Source organism: Meleagris gallopavo, chromosome 1 (genome assembly GCF_000146605.3).
Source record: "Meleagris gallopavo isolate NT-WF06-2002-E0010 breed Aviagen turkey brand Nicholas breeding stock chromosome 1, Turkey_5.1, whole genome shotgun sequence".
In the NCBI taxonomy this organism is placed as follows: domain Eukaryota; kingdom Metazoa; phylum Chordata; class Aves; order Galliformes; family Phasianidae; genus Meleagris; species Meleagris gallopavo.
The window spans coordinates 111741301-111761120 of NC_015011.2; the positions used below are offsets into that span (position 1 = coordinate 111741301).

The 19820-nt window shown below is 34.5% G+C and overlaps 1 protein-coding gene across 1 annotated transcript in view; it reads left to right on the forward strand.

Moving 5' to 3' along the window:
- The window catches only part of CFAP47 (cilia and flagella associated protein 47), a 252655-nt gene that overhangs the window by 204176 nt on the left and 28659 nt on the right, over positions 1-19820 (forward strand). The window contains 3 exon segments of the mRNA XM_031556783.1: positions 13758-13917; positions 14527-14621; positions 17997-18158. Coding sequence (XP_031412643.1) covers positions 13758-13917; positions 14527-14621; positions 17997-18158 — 417 coding nt within the window.

The following is a 19820-nucleotide window of genomic DNA, read 5'->3' on the forward strand; positions in this document are numbered from 1 at the left end:
TGTACCAGAGGAGGTTTAGATTAGACCTTAGACCTTAGGTTAGAGAGGAAGAACTTTTTCTCTCAGAGAGTGGTCAGGCACTGGAATGGCCTGCCCAGGGAGGTGGTGCAGTTGCCGTCCCTGGCAGTGTTCAAGAGGCGTCTGGATGAGGAGCTACGAGACATGGTTTAGTTTGTGGTAGCAGTGGTAATGAGAAGACGGTTGGACTAGATGATCTTACAGGTCGTTTCCAACCTTGTAATTCTATGAGTCTATGAACTGTTAGACTTTTTGACAAACACTTGACACTTTGTCGGAGTGATATACCGAGGAGACTGCAAACACCAAGCTGTTCCTGGAATCTCTTGAAATTCAGTGCAACGTAGTACAGACCTATGTATGTCAAAATTGAGTGTCTTTTTTTTTTCTTATTTGTGAAAAAAAAAAATAAATCCCACATGTAATTCCATAATTACCCTGCCAAACACATAATTTTCTTCTGTATATTTTCCAGAGCTCTATACATTCTTTTGTTTACTTCCCCCACCCATAATTCTATTTGACTACACTTTGATAGATATATAACACTGTTGCTTTATGAAAATAGTCTTAAATTGCAACATCACTTTCTGTTGCATGTAATCTCAATTTGAATACAAAAGGAAAGGTGGTTTTGTTTTCTTTCCTTTTGTTTATTAGTCATTGCAGTTATTTAGGAAAACTGTCTGAATGTGTTGGACATGCAGACATTTATTTTCAACTTCTTGGTGGAGTCAGCATTGGCTGAGCTTTAGTTTAGCAATATATTTCTTAGTTGGATTCAAAGCTGTTACCACAGCAGAAAAAATCTTGCCGAATAAAGCGTAAAATTAAGAGGGTCTATGATGTAGTGAAAGATTTAGAATGCTTAATAAAAACACAGTGTGAACATCTAACTGTTAGAGATTAGAGTTCAATGGACTTTGGAACCATGAAGATTTAGTTTTCCTTTCTCACAGAGATGAATTTGAGGCAGGGCCTTCTGCCTCACAGCAGTCAGGCTGAGCAGTTATTCCCCCAGACATACTGGCAGGCACACACACAGAGTACAAACACAATCAATCCCAGAGTTCAGTGCAGAGAGCAGTGCCTTTACCAGCATTCCCATAAAAACAGCTAGCACTCACATAATTATGAACAGCATGTACAGCCTGCTGCATTTTCAGGTATTTGACTGATTGAGACTGAGCCGTGCTGGAGGTACAGACATGTGCCCTCACTTTCTTGATGCATTAACACCACCTTCAGATCTTCTGAACGTTAGCATGCAGCTTAAGTTTCTCCAGTATTCAGATCTGTAGTTCCTTATCTGGTCATCAGCACAGACCTTGGGTCTTTTTGGATCCTGGTCTGCTCCTGCTTCCTGGTTAATCTTGCTTGATGTTCACCAGCAGAACATATATGTATGTATTTGCTCACTCAGCTCATATGTCCATGCATGACTGCTAGTCTCTTGAATACTAAACTAGCACAGATTTAAGTCTGACCTATATGCAAAGTCAGTCTAATGGCCAGTCACTGATCCTTATCATGGATTTTCCCAGACACTGAAGATCTTGCTGGCTAGTATGGATTGATATAAGGCAGCGGCTGACATCCTGCCAACAACACAAAGCACTGCTCCCTCTGGTAACTGGTCTTAAATGTTCTACCGTAGCTGATGCTAGAGCCTCATCCTCCTTGCTGTCTAGTCCAGCTTAAACTTTGCTACTCACTGACACACAGAGACTCAGAATAGGAAGTGTATTTACACAGAAGATAGTTAGAAATAGGATTTAATAAGAGTAAAAGATAGTGATCGAGCTGAGGCTTAGGCAGAAGCTTTACTGACCAGAACTTGTCTTTTATCCTCTTTCACCTTTATTTTCCTATGCTTTTCCTCCTTCATCCACTTTGGTCTTTCTATTTTCCCTCCCATATTCACTCCTCTTAACTTCCTATAAGTTTTGTACTCTCCAAATCTTCTCTTTCCCCTGTTCCCCATCATAATTTCCATACCCCCTTAGGCAATAATCCCAATTAGTTTGCATAGCATGCCATTATCTTGTGGGTTTCTCACAAAGGACAATGGCCAAATCATAAAGGGATTCTGTAACTTGTACTCTTCCTGGATTTAGCATTGTAGTCACTGAACATATCAAAAGAAATTGGATATCTGCCCTTGTTCTCTGCTCCCCATTCAGTACCTGTCATTAACAACAATTGTCAAGTATCTATGTTGGCAAAATTCTGACATACTGAAGACTGGATTTTAAAGAGGGACAGATATATTTCTATCTATGAAAGCCAATTTTGTCTCAAATGCATTCAAATAATATGTTTAGTTCTTTGGCAGGATATGTGATTAATTGAAAGAATAGCTGCTAAGAGTTGCATTCATAATTCAGACAAGTTATTCATGCTGGGAAAGATGCATTTTGTGTTGTTCTGAGTGGTGGATGAAATTGATATTTCAGTAGCATATTTTGGCATGTTTAATTTCTTATATCTGAGACAATCCCTAAATAAGAAATAACTAAAATTAAACATATATTTCAGTTGCATTGAAATTACAGGAAATGTAAATCTATGTGTCAGGCATCTATTCTAATTGCTGTAATATGACTTGGTGTGATTTGTGTGTTTGTGTGTAACTATTTTGATAAATACTTTAGTTGTGACAATACCTACATGTTCATCTAAAATTATGTATTTCTCCATGTCCACTATATATTATTAAACCTAACCTGTATCAATATTACTACAGCTCCTGTTCTTGACAAATGGTGACTTTAAAATTGTTCACTGTAGGGGAGGAATAATTTAATTAAAATGAACACCATGTCCTTACTACTCTGCTGCTTCAATTCTCTTCTCTAGATATTTTTCATACTATTGCTAAGATTAATAAAGTATTCAAAATATTTTTTATATAGGGGAAAAATAAATTATTCACATTCTCATTAAAAATTGATATCTTTCATTTACAAGGGGAAATTAGATTCCCTGATTTACTTTTCTGTCATAATATGTGGATGATTAGGCAAGGCCTATTTTGGTTTGATGAATCCACTGGGGTTGTATCTGTCTGCACATATTTGCAAAAAGAATACTTAACCACTACCACCTTTTTCGTCTCAATTTAAGTCTCTGCAAAACTTAATTTATTTTAGGTAAAAATATGTGTTTTCATAAACAGTTATAACCTATAAAAAACCAAGTAGGTAATGAGTGTGCACAGATACTTAAATACTTCCCACCCTCACATGCTGTTTTGGTACCTGACAATTGTATTTTCACAAATCTCCATTTAGTTGAGGGAAGGTCTTAATGTTTGTTTGTAAGTATGAACCAGAGAAACAGAGGTGTAGATACAATAAAACTTTACAATACTAAAGCGAATCGTATTTTGTGATTGCATCATTTGCACACTTGTTAGAAGAATCATAATGCTAAATATTCTTGTTTTGTTGAGTGAAGTAAAAACAAGTTTTGCAATAACGTTTTATCTTGAATTGTCAAACCTTCATCTGATCACTTAATGAGCACTGAAAACCCCTTACGGATAAAATCTTTTTCTCCATAATAGATCTTAAGTTAAAACAAAGATTAACAAACCATAAAAATTGATGTATATTAATTACAAGACCCACTTCCTTTTTGAAAATGAATGTCAATTACATAAATGAGTTAACGTGCTTAGTTGCGATTTGTATTACCTCTGCAACATATAACCAGCAGAAACCATCAGATTCATCAGATGAATTGTGTGCAGCCAATTTAGAGACCTTTTCAGCTCCTTGTTTTCAACCACTAAAAAAATCTTCTCTGTTAAATAGGAAAATAAGAAGTTAATTGTTAAAAAGAGCTGTTATTCAGACTTGTATGAATAACACATTCATTTTTTGATATTGCAAAAACAAGCAGTTCTGGTTTATCATACACAGTGGTGCAAGACCACAATACACATCATAGTAACATAATGTCAATAGATGTTGAGGAAGTTTTGAATGATCTCCATCTTGCCAACTTTGCTTTACTTGCTCTTCAAATGCAAGATCACAAACTGTATTATAATAATCCTTTAATAATAATAATAATCCAGCTGTTTTTTTGCATTATGTTTTCATTTAGCTGCATGCTGGACATTTTGTTCAGAAGGATATTCTGAGAAACAGTATAACACTTTTTCTCATAATCCAAAACGTTTACAGCAGTTGCCTTCCCATGGTCAACTAGATGGGTAACTTGTCATGAAAGGAAATAAAATTTGTTAAACAGGACTTTTCCTCATGAAACTGTGTTGGCTGTTACCAAGGAATTCATTGCCTTTCAAGTGTTTTTCATTAACCTCCTCCATAATTCTACCAGGCACTGAAATGAAACTGAAAAGCTTGTGACTACAAGGACCTTTCTTCTGTCTTGCCCTTCTTGAAAATAGGGACAATATTTGCCAGCTGGGACCTCTTGAGATTTCCAAGACCATTAAAAAATAATCAAATGAATTCTCACAATGCCATCAGCCAGCTTATTGAGTACCTTGGGATGACTCCTGCTGGGCCACAGAGACGTATGTGTGCACATGAAACACCAAATCCTTCACAAGTTCAGAATTGACTGGAATTTCATCATTCCCACAGTCATGGTCCTTAAATCAGTGCTCTGGTGATCCCAGGGTCCATCATTGGTGTCAATGACAGAGACAGAGAAAGCATTAAAGGTCACTGCTTTGTCTGTGTCCCTATTTGTGAGGTGACCAACCTCATTAAGTACTGGACCACTGTTATCAGTGATCCTCAAAGTAATGGCCAGCCTCAACTCTAATTGAGTTTTTGCTGCATGAATTATCTCCCTACAGTGATGAAAATGAATCTCTGTAGTCCTCCCATGTCACCTGCCCTTTCTCCTTGTGTCCATACAATTTATGTTCCCGTCTAATCTCTTTAGGAAGATCCTTGCTCAGATAAGAAAGTCTTCTCCATTTGCATGGCATCTTAAATTCTGAAATTTGTTCCTGTGCTCTTAAGGGATTGGTACTTAAAAAGTAACCAGCACTGATGGACCCCAGCACCACTAAAACATATTCCTAGGGCTCCTTGCTAATTGGTTCCCTGAGGAGCCTGAAGTCTGCTCTTCCAATATTCAGGGTGTTTTGTATCTCATTTGCTCTTCTGCTTTGTGAGTAGAAACTTGACTATATATTTTTGTTTTAGGCTGTTTTTCTGCTTTTATTTTTTCAGGCTGACCAATAAGTATACCTCATTTCTTCAACATGGTTAAATGTAGAGATTATCCACTGCCACGTTTCAGGAGTCAGGGTTGATCCACGTGTTGGATTTTAGGCTATTATACACTAAACACAGTAGGCAAAAGGGGACATAATTAGAGCCAAAAAATTATTGTTTCTCTAATGTGGCAGGCTACTAATTATTGTTAGTCCATTTACAATACCACTGCAATTTAGAATCCAAAATAATGCAGAAAAGTAAGATAGTTAAAAAGGTAAGTAAGATAGTTAAAAAGGTTATAAAGATGCTTATCTTCCTGTACCAAACTGTTTCCTAAGCTTGACAGCACCAGTCTTCAACAAGGAACAGGCATTGGAAGGCAATGTCAAGAAGTTTGGAATGTCCCAACTTCTGTGCTTGCTTAGAGGGCTAGAAAAGCGTATTCTTTCCTCACCAGTTTTAGGATCTGATTGGATTTATTTGTATGCATTACCTGAATGCAGTCTGCATAAATGAATTTATTCTTACATCCTGTTCTCATTTATTCAGTTTTGTATTCCCTAATCTCTCTAAACTTGTTTTACAAGATTGTATTCCTGTTGTGGCTTTTTTTGAATTGTATTTACTGTTGTGGACCTGTGGTATCATCCTGTGTTTGCACTCTTATAAACCATTTTGTATTCCAGACAGAATAAAAATAGATAGAATCATAGATAATTCAGTCTGCACAGATATTTACTTTTTATCTCTATGAACTCAAAACATCCTAAAACAAACCTGACTGCTGTCCAGTTGCTGACTGCTAACCAATTGCTGTCATAACTAAAAGAAACTAAAATCAATTTATGCCAAAACAAATCTCAATTAAATCCCAAGACCCTTTCTTACAATATCACTAAAAAGCTTTTTAATATAAATAGCAAGAAATCTTATTTGCTGCAATACAGAAATGTTACTTCCAGAAGAAAGAAACTTGCTAATATGGGAAGTATTTTAGTTTAGAAATTCTCCCTCCATGTGAATAATACATTCTTTACTATGTCATGGCTTCTGTGACTCACAGGACTATTGTTTTATGACTATTTCACATTAGTGGGCAGAAACTGCTTTTCAAGAGGGATTCTTCTTACAAACTTTGACAATTTTCTGGAGTACTAGGAAACAACTGAAAAAAAAACCTGCAGAAACCAGCATAGAGATCAATTCTGCCCTACTACAAACACCTGTGAACCTTGAATGATGAAGAATATGAAAACTTATAACTCAGGAAATAGATACATGTGTAACTCACAGAGGAGAGTAATAGCTAAACTGGCGTTTTCAAAGGGTATAAAATATGTCAAGAAAACAATTTTGGAAAAAGCAGAAGTGCTGAGTAATCACTGGATCTCATTCACATACAGGAGTCAATTGGAGACTTGTATCTGTTTCCAGTTTTATATGAATTGCAATACATCTCCTGGAAACTGTAGTAGGTAGTACAATGTTTTGTTGAATATGATAAGTAGGATATAGCAGCACCAACGTCACTACCAATTTTACAGTACTTTCCAGATACTGATTAAAATCTGCCCTAGTTTCAGAATTTGACTGCATCTTCAGAGATAGGATTAAGAGATATGTATATCCAGGAATAATTTAAAATGAAAGTGAAAATATATATGTCAAAAATAATTAGATATTTGACATACGTCTAAAATTGAATTATGCCTGAACTGGAGCAATTGCTGTTTTCTTTCAACCATGGACTGAAGACATTTTTGTGTAAGTTTGAGTCTAGAGAAGATTAAGGAAATGTGAAGCTGGCATACTCTTTATTTACTTGCCTAATACTTTATTGTAGGATAATGTGAATTTTCTTTGAGAGCAAAAGGATAAAACTTAGTGGGTTTTTTTTGTTTGTTTTTTTATGGCTAGGCACTAGAAAGATTTTGGGAGGATGCTAAGTGCTAGTAGGCTGTGCTTTCTTAAATACGGAATACTGTTAATTCACTGCTGCAAAGGAAGAAGGAGATAGAGTGGGATATAGTTTTCCCATTATTAGTGCAGAGCATGTAAGATTCTGTTTCCAAAATGAAAAAGCAGGTGGAACTGTCAGTATGCCATAAAGTATTGGAAAAATGCTAGGCCATAGAATAATTATAAGATTGTTACTACTCATTCCTGATTATGTCAATCTTTCCTCTTACCTATTTGGCATTCCCTATGCTAAGTGACTTCCATATGATGCAGTCTCCACTTCTGTTCACCACTGTAGAATCATTTTGCAATCACTATGTCTGTCACCCTTCTTTTGGTCCCTAAGATGTTTTGTGTTTTTTTTTTCCAAGTTGTATTACCAACTATTCTCTATCTTTGCAATCATCTTCCTGTTCTCACTTGCATCTTACATACTGTTCTGCACTGCTTCTCAGTTTTGCTTTCTTGCTGTTCTCATCTCCTGCAGTTCATGTGTCTTTTCTAATGTATTTGCTGGCTGAATTTCACAAAGTCTATCATCAAAATGCCAGTGGTGAGAAATTGCAATGATATCCCATGCTGCCAGTATGAGTACAGAACATATTGGCAGGCATGAAAAATATTTTTGAATGTGGCACAGACATGAATGTGATTTTTTTTTGTTTTGTTTTAATATTTGGCAGCTCTGTAACACCTAACCAAAGGTTTAGTCTATTGGGGTTTAGGAGATAAGCTAGGCTTATCCTTATATGTTCTAGGCTAAGCTAGGTTTTAAACTGTTATGTAATCTATGCATTAAATAAGACACTTTCTTCTACCAAAACGAGCCATCAAATGTGTGGAAGTGGTGGAGACTTTCTTTTGAAATACACTACACAATTATCTTACAGTGGGAATCTTACAAAAAATGATTGTTCATTTATCCTCAGTAAGAATATATGATCTTCACAGTCTTCACAATCTTTGTTACATAAATTTTTTCAAAGTTCTCAAGAGTTAAAGACCTTAAGTGTATTTTTTCTTGTTTTGGTTATGCTGAAGAAATGAATTGCTGTGTTTGGAGCCATTATTTTTCCCCGTGGTGTGCTTAAACCTTTTAAGACGAGATGATACTGCACATCTGTGATAAATGCAGTAGGTATTTCTATCAAAATAATGGTTTTGTCCACAAATGCATACTAGACTATTAGTTAGAAAATGATAATTTTGTAAATGAAAACGGAAATTTTGTGCTAAGCCTTTTAGACAGGCTTTGTTTAAAAGCAAAGTAAATTACATTAAATGAAACAACATATTTAATTACTGAGCCCTGTTCTCAATCAATTAATTTTAATCTAAATAGCAAATGTTTAACTTGTATCCATTATTTAGTACCAGAAGAAATCCTTCTAAATTAAATCTCTTACTAAAATAAGCCTGAAAGACTGCCAGAAATGTACAAAGTGGTATTAACACAAGATTCATAGAATTACAAACAAAGCTTATAAACATGCTGTATCTAATACATTTTATTGTGTGCTTATGATAGTGATGATGTGAAGCCTTTAATTAAAGACTCAAACATCCATCCTTTCATTTGTGCCATTTCTTTCTCAAAGCAACTTTTCAAATTTTAACCAGTCATTTGTGAAATTGCTTATTAGTGTGTGAGTTGCATATTCACGGCTTACAGTTTTCAAAAAAGGAACTTGAGGGATATTGTCAATGATTATAAATACTTGATGAGAGGGTGCAAGGAAGATGGAGCCATGCTCTCTTCAGTGTTGCCCAACAGGCAATGGACACATACTGGAACATAGGAGGTTCCCTCTGAACATCAAGAAGTACTTCTATGTTGTGCATACACTGCTGTGAGTTGCTAGAGAGGTGGAGAAGTCTCCTTTCTTGGAGATCTTCAGATGCTGCCTGGATGTGTGCCTTGGCAACCTGTTCTGGGTGGCCCTGCCTGAACAGGTTGGAGCATGTGTCTGCCAGAGGTCCTTCTAACTTCAGCCATTCTGTGATTCTCTGAAACTTTCAGATACAGGGCAAAGGACAACTCTAACTTTTGGCGAAATAATCCATAATTGAGGAAACAGATTCGTCCTAAAAGTACAACCACTGTGGACTATCTGTGAAAGGAATATCTCTTTCATTTTGTCTACTTAAACTGAATTGAACTGAAGAAAGAAGAAATGATAGTGTAACCATTAAAAAGCAGGATAAGATTGCATCGTTATCATTTTAGATGCTTTTTTTTTTACATATATATAGAGGTTGAACTAATGAACTGCATTACGAGTCATCTTCTTTGCCCAAGAGAAGGTGCAAATGGGAGTTCTACTATGACATATGTGCCATGAAAAAGCATAAGTTAGACCAAGTTTAATTTTGTTCGCTCTCCATGTCTGTGATTACTTGAGAGGCTGAGCAACCAATTATCTTCCCAGTTAACTTCAGACATATATAAAAAAGAATTGCGCAGTCACATCATTTAGGGGTCAAAGGGCCTCTCATCCATACCCTCTATTGCTCAAGCAAGGTGAGGTAAAGTTGTCCAGGGTGACAGTCAGTCAGGCTTTGAGTATCTTCACACATAGAGGTTGTTGACTGATGGCTGTTGATCCAGAAAATTTTATTCTTCTTCTAATTGAAACTGACTAATTATAAAACTAATGTAGGCAGACTAACAGAGTACTGTATTCTCACAGTTTGTTAATTAGAACCTGTAATAAATGTCTGTGATAATGTTTTACCAAAAGTGAATCAAAACTTCAAGCACCTCTTAAGAGATGTTTAAAAAAAAAAAAAGATGCAAAACAAAAACAAGTCTGCCTTCCCATCCTTAGTAAGAGTTAAGGTAGAAGTGCTGTCTATTCTTTCTGCAACTCCTGGAATTCAGCATTGAACCTTTGGAAGAGCTACAATAGAAAACATCTTTGTCTTCATATGTGAGTCAAGCTTTTATCTCTTCAAGCAGTGAACATGAATGAAGAATACATAGGCCTGTTTTGTTGTTATTTACTTCAGATACTTATTGGAGTGCTGGTGATCTCTTTTTCTACTGCCTGATATCAGTCCTCCTTTTCAAGATGAGTTCCTAAAGAAATAAATAACAATTCTTCCTTAGTGTCTGCAAATATCCTGGAGGCTGCCCTTTCCAAATCCTGAGGTTGATGGTAGAAAACAAACCTAATTATACTGGATTAACACTAGTCACTAGTGTTAATTTTAGTGGGGCCAACTGTGGTTTTAATTTGAATTATTCTATGTTTGTAATTTTCATGGAGAAGCTTAAGAGAGAAAAAAAGAAACCACTGTTAAATGGTTCCACATCAGAAGACACAGTGGGCTCTTCCTTATCTCTCTTTTTCAGTTCGAGGGAGCTGAGCTGATTGTTGTTGTTCTGGGTACTGTAAATGGGAGGTACTCTGAGATGTTACAGGCTTAACAGCAATGCATCAAGGAGATAGTCCCTTCAACAACTAGAAAATTTGTGATCCAAGTACATTACTGATATGAAAAATGCATGACTTGAACTGGAATAAAGTTAAATGAGAGGATGGTGACTCTCTTCAAAGATATTGTGGATGTTTCGCTCATCGTAATCACTGTTTTATCAGTGTGGCACTATGTTGGACGCTTGCTCTTAAACATTTTCCCATGCTACTATAGAGGCAACAAATGCATTTTTACCCATCTATAATCCTTGCAAAGAAAATCTCTGCTACAGATCCACTGCCTCATTATTTTGTACTTCACAGTGTTATGCTTCCCAGGGCTGACACAAAAATTACATAGAACTCAATCTGAGTGATGTGTTCCATAGAAGTGAAGCAGAGAATTTAAATTACACTTATTTTGATTTAAGTATCTAATTTAGAGTTCTAGCCTTAAGCTTCAGAAGTCAGGTCCAAGGATTCTTTTACAGAGTCAGTGTTCTCCACTGTCCCTTTGGAGAGGTGAGAGGCAAGGCTTAAAAAGCAGGCTAGCAAATGAAGAAAAGTGGGAGATGTGCTTTTCTATAGGGTAGTTAACTCTAATTGTAATGCTTGGTTTGAATCAGATGACTTCAGTCTCATAAAGGGTCAGCTGAGCTTATGCTGATAACTCTGGCAGTTTCCTAAGGGCCTGTAGCATAGAACAAAGGTGTTATAAAAATCAGGCTCAAAGCTTTTTAACAAATGTGTTGTGGCTTTATTCAGAAAAAGTGTCTTGCTGTGAATTTATTATGAAGAGTTTGTGGAGTGACCTAGTGATGCTGATTTGTACTAAAATTGCCCATATTCAGCAGCTGCTCATCCATGTTTTCTAAATGGGAATGAGAAAAAAGAGAAGCATGAAGAAATATGTGGCTCTTGCAATTAGGCCTATTTCATTTATCTTATTAACTATGCAAAATCATAAGGAAATAAATCTTTACTAGCAGTTAGTAATCAGTTGGTTATTTGACAGCTGCAGGCAAGCCCAGTAATATAAAAATTACTGTCATTATGAACAGCTTCTAATAAGAAGAATGTTTATTAAAAATGTGAACACATTCCATTTCAACACTTACATGAAAATTTGTCTTTTCATGATGTTTAATAACTAATTTTCTGCTAGAATGACCCAGAATGATACCATATGTGTTCTGTATTAAAATTTACTGTTAAAATATCACTGCATCCTGTAACAGGTATAATTAAGCTGCTGTTCAGACAGTATACGTGATATATATGTAATGCAGCAAAATATCATTTTACAGTCTGTTCTATTTGTCATGTTAAAATAGTTGCAAATGGTATTAGTAAGACCCCGTTCTACTTTAAACCCTCTGAAAGATTTTTTATTATTGTTATTTTATTTATTTAAAGTTGCAAACTATCCTGGCACAACACTACAGACCAAAAATTAGCTTGAGCAGCTCCTCCTTGTATATTTTCTAATTATTGTGATGCTGATGCAACAGCAATTTTTTGCTTGCAATTTATAGGCACCACTGTAGAGGGAATACTTTCTTGGTAACCCTAGACTGAATACATGAAGTTCACAGACAAATAGGATCTACTTGGTTGGTCTTCCTGATTTCTACTGAAATTATATAAATGTATATTAATGTCTTCTGTTTTAGTAGGTATAGTCTTGCTGAAAGAGCTGAGAAAGTGTTTTCCTACATGCATAGCAAAAGGTAGGGGGAAAGCAGTTTGAGGCAAATTAAAGCTACTCTTGTGCTTTTGAGGGAAGAGAGAAGCTGCTTTCTCTGCCTGATACAGCCTTTTTGCAGCGTGAGGGGCAGCCTGCCACAATGACTACAATGAATAAAAGCGAAAAAATCCAGGAAAGGAATGGACAAAATCCACAATAAAGTTGCACATGATTGCAATGGAATAAATGTGTATGCAGGGATCTTCACTTTAAGCCTCTCTATCTATAGGAAGGGAAACATAAAAGTTTCCCTGCCAACATTTTTTGAGAACACAGCAGTCTTTGTTTATCAGAGGAAGCAACCACGGGTAGAGCAATGCTTTACCCATACATTCTAACTTCTGTAGATTCAGTCACACCCAGGGAACAATACAGATATTCCTCTTTTACCATGTGTACATTGTTGTAGACATGAAAAAATGAACTCAAATATTTAGAACCTATATCTTAGTTGTGAGATTTACTCATAACTAAAAGCTTTCTCTACAGAAAGACAAAAGCTGAATCTCTAACCTGGAGATGTCAGTTCCATGAAATTTCAAGAATTGTTTAACAGATTGATAATGAAAAGACTATATTATATTCTTGTTCTAATTTATGTGATTTATCTATAACTTTATTACTGCAACATACCCTGAATTTGGTATTCTGACACTTGGAAGACTGGGAAGCCATTGGAAAATGTTTTTTTTTTTATTATGGAATGTATCAGGCCACTTTTATATATGGCATACATGTTTTTTTTTGTTTGTTTGTTTTTCATTTTAAGAGATGTCAGTCAAATGAAAAATAGTACAGAATATCTATGTCTTCTACTGCATAATATCAGCTCTTTCAAATGTATTTTAATTATGTCCTAAAATTACTTTTGGATTCATCTTTCTTTAAATACAGTGTTATGCGCCTACATTGCAACCCACCAATGTTCAAAAAAACATGATTTAGACCCTAATAAATAGTGACATTTATTTACATATGATACGTATAGTCTCTGAATATTAAATTTAGAAGTTCACTTTATCCTGCTTGTTTTGTTTTGAGCCTTCAGAGTTTTCTTGGGTCTCTTTTCAAAGTTTTATCAGTAAGTAGAAGTCTAAAGGGTTTTGTTTTTGTTGTGCTTTGTTTCTTTTTTTAAAGCCATACTACAATTTATGTGAAATCTTTTCTTTACGACATGGAATCAAAAAGTACCTTCTTTCAGGACAGACCACAAATGATACTTTAAGATGAGATTTGACTGTAGCAAGAGGAGTTTAAAATGCAATTTACTGTCACAGGGAGAATAAAACATTACTCTGAAACATTAAATACTGTATCTAAAAGAAAATAAAAGCAAATATGTGAATAAAGGGATTTAAATATTTTCAAAATTTCCAAAATACCATAACAATCTATTCTGTTCTACAGGAAACCGGTTAGCTCCAAAAGAAAAACTGAGCATCCCAGTGTTATTCATGCCAGATACAATGATAATGTATGAGGCTGTGATGGTAATTCATGTAATGAGGGAAAATGGTGAGAACTGGCCTTATGAGGATTCTGCTGAATTAAATAAAGACTTAAAGAGGTAATTTATTCTAATAGGAAGCAAAAAAAAACCAACAGTTGAAGATACTCAATCCTGTCATCATTTTCTCTTTCAGATATTTGTGCGTAGCTCCCAAAGGGGAGTCAAGTATCTGATTTTGAGGGCAATAGGCATCCAAGATGAGCTTTTAATGTATCCTGTAAAGTCTGTACTTTACAAAATACAAAGTACTAGCTGTGAGTGTAGTTATGGATATTGAGCAAAGGAAAGCTCTTAGAGGCCTCTAATTTTTCACTAATAGTTGTTCTCCCATGGACACGTTTATGTAATGCATAAACTTTGCATCAGCATAGATAATATGGCATAAGAGATCATATACTCAGATACTAACATAATCAAAGACACTGAAGTATGTGGATGTAAGTTATGACTTTTCTGAAATAATTGTATCTTATTCCATATTTTTCTAAGATATGTTTAGCTTATTGCTTACAGCTTACGATAAAAAGGAGTCTGACGCATGCAGCATCTCTTAACTCTAGATTGCTTCGGAGAAAAAAATTCTCAATGGTCAATCATGATGATAGTATTACGATGATAGTCGTTCGTATTTTCCATACTGATACTGTTCACTTATTCTCCAAATAGCGTTACTGTATCAGAGGATGGGGGTATTCAGGGAATACTCTGGACCTATCCAATTCATGGAATACCTGAAGCGCCACATCAGAAATTAGTGCCAGGTAGGTAATTAATAAAAAGCTCGAACAATAAATACAAGGAAGCTAATTTGTGTTATCACACAAATTTGATCATGAGAATTTGCAGTAGTACTTTACCAAATTCTTAAAAAAGAGCAGATTTGAAAAATGAAATCTCCTTTCCCAGCCTATGAAGTAAAAAAGATTTATTTTGTTTTTATTGTGGCTAAAAGGAGCCAGGAGTAGATGGCATTCTCAAGGCTTCTGCCCTTTGCTATCCCAGTTAATGCTAAGTTAGAGAACTGTAAACCAAACAAGTCTGACACAAGGGTCGTTTTCTACTTATCTGCCCAAGATACCCATCAAGAGAGATTACAGGTTTGATGTCCACTGTTTTGCAGTTTACTCTTTAAGCAAAATTAGAATATAGATTGGTGTAAATAGCAGTAGGTTTTCCACTTGCTCCTGAGAACTAAACTTTCAATAAAAGATGACCGATATATTCATAGGACATTTATTGTTATTTACTCTGGGAATAGTAAGTGTTTCTTGATTTGATGCACCAATTTTTAAATGGATAATCCCACAATTGTGAAATATATAAATTGTGAAACATATAAATTGTGAACTGCCTTTGAAACCAAAAGCTTGTAATTTCATCTCAAGGTGTAGACAAGGGACAGTTTTATACTAATTTAGAATTTTCTTCTTCTCTTTTATCAACTTTTCTTTAGATGACTGGAAAAAATACCTTTTTGCATTAGACAGGTTAAAATACAGGGATAACTTATGGAAAACACCAGAAATAGATGTTTTTACTGTGTTTAATTTAATTTGCTTAAAGACATTTTACTTTCTGACAAATAACAGAGATGTCGTATTAATTAGACCTTTCATCTCCCTAATTTCCACTTTAATATCTTAAGGAATGAAGAAGAATATTATCATGCAACATGCGACTGTTGCCCAGAATTATTTTCTTAGCGAGTCTCCTTTGCAATAAAACTATTGATGTGTTTATTATCATGTTTAAAACAGTTACATAATTCACTGGTAGACTTGGCAATAAATCTCTTGATCAGTCTTTTGTACTCATTAGGCGTAATATTAATAATTTAAAATTGTTGGCATTCATGAATTGGTTCAGTAACATCACTGTTACATAAGATCAGAAATTTAAAGAATGTCACATCTTCAATAATTTTAAATTCCTAGAAGTAAATCTAAAGTGTAATTTATTTGTAAATAGTTATGTAGTTTGTGTTCAGTAAATGTTTGTAATGCGTTTAGATAATATTGCAGTCATTTTAAATGTATATTTATTTTGGCTATCATCATATTTATTGACTTCTTTTTTTCTTGAGGAAATACTAGAACTTCATTTGAAAAATGACCTAAAATGTCTATTTGTGAGTGAGAAACCTGTTCCATTCCTGTCTTTATTCTGAATTCTTATGACTTCCAGTAATAAATTGACTTCTTAAAAAATACTGCTGTAATGTTTGTAATTTACAAGAAACCTGCTTTTCTTTAAAGGCAGTGTTTTTAATAATGATCATAATTGTGTTGTCATCTCTTTTAATGAATATATTTATTGAAATTGCCTGGAGGCTCCAAGCTGTTATGACAGAAAACAAAGCTGTTTTGCTAGAACGTTAGGCAGTACATCTTTTGTGTCATTCTTATTTGCATCTTTATAAACTTAGAGAAGTCACTTGGCTTAGTATCTCATGAGCCCAATTAAAACTATCAGCGGTCACAACCCATGTAGCAAATGTTCAGTAGATCACACATTGGCTAGTTTAAATAATGGAAATTACAAATGGAAAAACAATAGCTTTTTTTTCTTTTTCTATTTCTTGCGAAGTCAAAGAAGCATAGAATTATTTAGATTGGAAAGTGCCACCAGAGGTTGTTTAATCCAACACTCTACTCAAAGCAGGTATCAGTAGATTGTGTTGCTCAGGTACTTGTCAAGCCAGATCCCACAGGGAGGTGATTTTTATCCATAAATATTACTTAGTTATGAAAAAGGAAGTGTGTAATCTTTTCTGGTAGTAAGATGAGCTGTGAAAGAGAGTCTGATGTAGATAAAATGTTTAGAGAGCAATATGAGATATCTGGTAAACAGGAGTGTATGCTTATTCATAAATATAAGTGCATCTCAGAATAAAAGGTGCATTTAAAATTCTTTCTCTAGCTCTCCCTCATGGAGCCGTTTAGAAGAATCCTACAGATCTCATTTAAACCCCATCAATCAGAAAAAAGACCAATAAAAGGTCTTTTAAAGTTTTGTTTTGTTTTGTTTTCTAAAGGAAGGAAATTACTTGAATAAAATATGCAATAATGTATTTTCAAATTAATGGTAGTGAAACAAACTCCCTAATCACAAGTTGAAGCTAAATAAACAGTGTCCTGGAGTAAGAGATTTGTTGCTCCTTTTTAAACACGACATATTATAAGTTAACAAGAGTTATTTCTGAATTATTTATCATAAAATTGTGATGTGAAGTTCAGAGTTACTTTTTAAAGAATTGCTGGATATAATTATGTTGATTGTTTTAGATAAACTACTAATTCTGAACTTTTTCTTCCTTACATAAAAATTAGGGACAATGAGTCATTGTGTACCACCTTGTAGCCAGAAAAAAATCCAGCTTTTTAATAATATAAAAAGAATTGTACTGCTTTCATAGCTATAACTCTGAAGAAAATAAAATTTAGACCTTGAAACTCGAAGTTTGTCATCAGCTGTTCTTTTTATGTTGATCTTAATACCTCTGGAAAATTCTGAAGTTTTTTTGGAGGAAAATATTATTTTTCTTCAGTTCTTGAATCTGATTTTCTCCTTTCTGTGCCACTGAGAATTGAAAGAAGCATCAAGAATAACTATTAAAGTAAGCTTTACAAAATTTAGTACGTAAGATGAAACACAGCTACTTCTAATGAAAAAAGACATATTATAGAATAAATAGATTATAATCATTAACTGGATTGGAAAAAGGTCCATCATGCTTCAAAGAGAAACTCATACCAAGATTCTGTCATGGTTCTTTACAAGCTGAATTTTGAACGCTGCTGTTCTTACATTAACAAAAGCAGGAAATAATATTGTTTCATTTAACTTTTAAATTCCTTCTTTGTTTTCATTTTAGTCTTCCTTTCTCATTGGTATGTATATCAAAATATATTGCAAAGGAACCACAATGAAGAAATATTTCATGATTGAAGGAAAAAGCAAAATTAGCAAGTGCTGTTCTGTCTGAACCAACTCTGAGAAGGGAAAAAGCTTCTAGTAGTCTCAGCTTTTACTGAAATTCCATCATTCTCCAAGAACATTTCACTTCTGTGTTCAATTATTTTGTTTAAATCAAGTTGCTGATACTTCACAAATAACAGATTCTTGCTTTTCTGTAGCTGTGGTACGTTGTCGAGCCAGGGAGAGAGTAGAAAAAAAAGTTGAAGTGCTGCTAACTGGTGGCGTTCCTGATGCAACTGCCATGTCTACCACAAGAAATTCTGAAAAGGTCAATGGAAATAAACCATCCAACATCCAAGAAGTTGCTCAAGACACTGATGGTAAGAATAAATACCTTAGATATTGTGTTATTTTAATAACATTGCACATATGGTAAATATTTGACTTAATATAGAAATGCTATGCCAGTAGTTGTGGATTATTATTTTTTTTTTAATCTCAGTCCATATTTCTTACATGTAACAAATACAAGGCATTCATATAAGAGTATGTAGATGGAGTTGGAGCCACATTTGAACCTTCTGTTTTTTTGCATCTGTCTTGGATGGGAGTCTTGTACACATACCATCTCTTCTTAAAAAGCAGTAGCCTTCACAGTATCTAAAGCCAGCAAAAATATGTTGGTGTAAGCATTGCAAGGCACTATTTATCTGCAGGCTGTCCCTATTTGTAAGATGTATTCCCACCAGCAGGCCAATATCTGCAGCAAAAAGGATTGAAGAAAGAGGCCCTGTTCGAAAGAATCATTAAAGCTTTATAAAAAGATACCTTCCACTTACTGTTAATCAGCTGAGGACACAGTGCAAATCGATTTCTTCAGAGATATGCCAGCTTCTCATATCATACCTCTTTTTGAAAGAGGATGGTATGAAGTATAAGCATAGAAAAGAATGCTAGCTACTGCTGCATTCCTGTTATTTCTGTTCATATGTGTGTATTAACTCATATTTACAATGATGAATTATGCATATGATATTTTCAATAATTATTGCACTTTTCAGTCTTAACCTACATTTGTTTTTTGGTTCAGAGTAATCCTGTTTATTTTATGAAAAATGTTATTTCAGAATTATGGTGTGTGATATGAGACATTCTAAATAGAATTTAACATAGCTGTAAATGAAGGGAAGGGAGTTCAAACCGTTCCATCTTTCTCAAGAGTATATGCACTGTAAGGTGCATTTCCAAAATAGTGGCCTCTGAATTGACAAGAATAACATATATTCAAGAAGTTGAGACAACTTTTTAAAAGACTTGCAGATTCATGATGTGTAGTGCTTGTTTTATTAATGGGACCAATATTTCATGTTTATAACACTGGCTTCTGCACATACTGCAATACATTGATTTGGGACATCACTGCATCTTTTCAAGCAAGTAGTCTGGTAATAAAATGCTTGACAACATAGGCTGTAAGATCATTTATAACAGATGATTTTCAATGACATTTTAATGTCATTATTGCTATATGAATTTAATGCCTATTAGGAATTGGATTTAAGTAATTATCTGAGTTTTCTGCAGTAGTCTGCCAGTAGTAAGGTAAGCAAAAGGGTAAACTCTTAAGATAACAGGCAAAGTATATATATTTTTCTTTTTTGTCTTTTCTGAAAGAGTGATTTATCAAGGTTTATATGTAGTAAACAATTTTTATATCCAGATATAAATGAGGATAATTACTGGCAGATCAGATTTAATCAGCTACTACTGCAGTTCAGTATTCAAATTGTCTGGGTGGTTCTTGGGAAGTGAAAAATTTTCAAGAATATACCTTATGTTAAAGGAATTAAATTTCACCCATTCCAGAAGATATCATTTGAAATAGAAAATAATTTCTTCAGAAAGACGGAACAATCTGAACACTGTGAAGTTAAAATTACTTGATTTGCTGTTTGAAAGTCAGCAGTGTTGCAGATATCAAGCAATATAAGGTCAATATTTTCAATTTCAATTGTATTAAATATATGTGTTTATAGGTATTT